The sequence below is a fragment of the Sesamum indicum genome, linkage group LG7 (genome assembly GCF_000512975.1).
Source record: "Sesamum indicum cultivar Zhongzhi No. 13 linkage group LG7, S_indicum_v1.0, whole genome shotgun sequence".
In the NCBI taxonomy this organism is placed as follows: Eukaryota; Viridiplantae; Streptophyta; class Magnoliopsida; order Lamiales; family Pedaliaceae; genus Sesamum; species Sesamum indicum.
The window spans coordinates 8884473-8885871 of record NC_026151.1 but is presented as its reverse complement, the minus strand read 5'-3'; the positions used below and the strand labels follow the sequence as shown (position 1 = coordinate 8885871).

Here is a 1399-nt window from a genome sequence, read left to right as displayed (position 1 = left end):
CTTTCAAATCCACAGCGAACACGTATCCGGCCTATCAAGTCTCAATTGACAAAATGGCTACAAAAACCCTACTCATTCTCTCCATCCTCGTCGCCTTCTCCCTGTTCAGGCCCTCAGAAGCCTGTGGAATTTCCACCTACTGGGGCCAAAATGGCAACGAAGGAACCCTCCTCCAGGCCTGTCAGTCCGGCTACTACCAGTTCATCAACGTCGCCTTCTTAATCGACTTTGGCTGCGGCATAACCCCTAGAATGAACTTGGCTGGCCATTGCGATCCCCCGTCAGGCACCTGTAGGGGACTAATCACAGAAATCCAGGCCTGTCAGAATCTAGGCATCAAAATGCTGCTATCACTCGGTGGCTCTGCCGGCACGTACGGCCTCTGTTCTACTGAAGATGCAAATCAAGTTGCTGCTTATCTATACGATACTTTCTTAAGCGGCAAGAGCTCCACCGGGCCCCTGGGGGCCGTCGCTTTGGACGGCATAGACTTTGATATTGAATATCCACGTTCCACCCTCTATTGGGACGACCTCGCTAGGGCCCTGGCAAGCTACAGCACACCGGAGAAAAAGGTGTATTTATCTGCAGCTCCACAGTGTCCTATCCCCGATCGCAACCTGGACACCGCTATCAAAACTGGGCTTTTCGACTACGTCTGGGTACAGTTTTACAACAATCCCCCGTGTGATTACAGAAGCGGCATCGCCGGTCTTATAGATGCATGGAACGATTGGAGTGTATACCTCCCGGAGGGTAATCAACTTTTCTTGGGCTTGCCAGCGGCAACAGGTGCTGGGGCCGGATACGCTCCGCCTGATGTGATTGTGAGTCAAGTCCTGCCGGTGATTAGGAATTCCCCAAATTATGGAGGGGTCATGCTGTGGAGCAGGTTCTATGATACTACCTTCAGTGCAACTATACAGCCAGCAGTGTGTGGCAACAAACTGCACCATGAAGACTTGTTGATCTCCATGGTCTGAGTGACACGGTTGGCGTTCTGGCATTGCCCAATTACTCCTGGCTTTCCCTATGAGGGACTACTGTGGAATAATCCGATGCGCGCATGTATGCTGTCATGGCATGAATAAATAAATAAATTGACCAATAAAATAAAGAAAAGGTTAAGCTCGTTGCGGAGCGAGCAGATCTTTATTATATTTTCCTGTCATTTCACATATGAACTTGCTTATGTTATTTGATGTTTCCGTTATTATGAGCCTTCTTTTTTTATTAGCTCACCTCCAATTGCATGAGAAATTAGAAGAAGAGAGATACATTAAGGTGCGGGGAAAATTGCAATTTTTTATCCGGTGGAGCTTGCATGAATTGATTTTCGTAATTTAATCATGTAACTTTAAAAATTTGGTAATTTTAATTCTATTGACAGGAAAGCTCC

The 1399-nt window shown here is 47.2% G+C and overlaps 1 protein-coding gene across 1 annotated transcript; it reads left to right on the top strand.

The window, feature by feature from the left end:
• On the top strand, positions 1 to 1177 carry LOC105166717 (acidic endochitinase SE2-like). The gene has a single exon (XM_011086173.2). The coding sequence runs from the start codon at positions 54 to 56 to the stop codon at positions 981 to 983; it is 930 nt and encodes a 309-aa protein (XP_011084475.1). The 5' UTR covers positions 1 to 53; the 3' UTR covers positions 984 to 1177.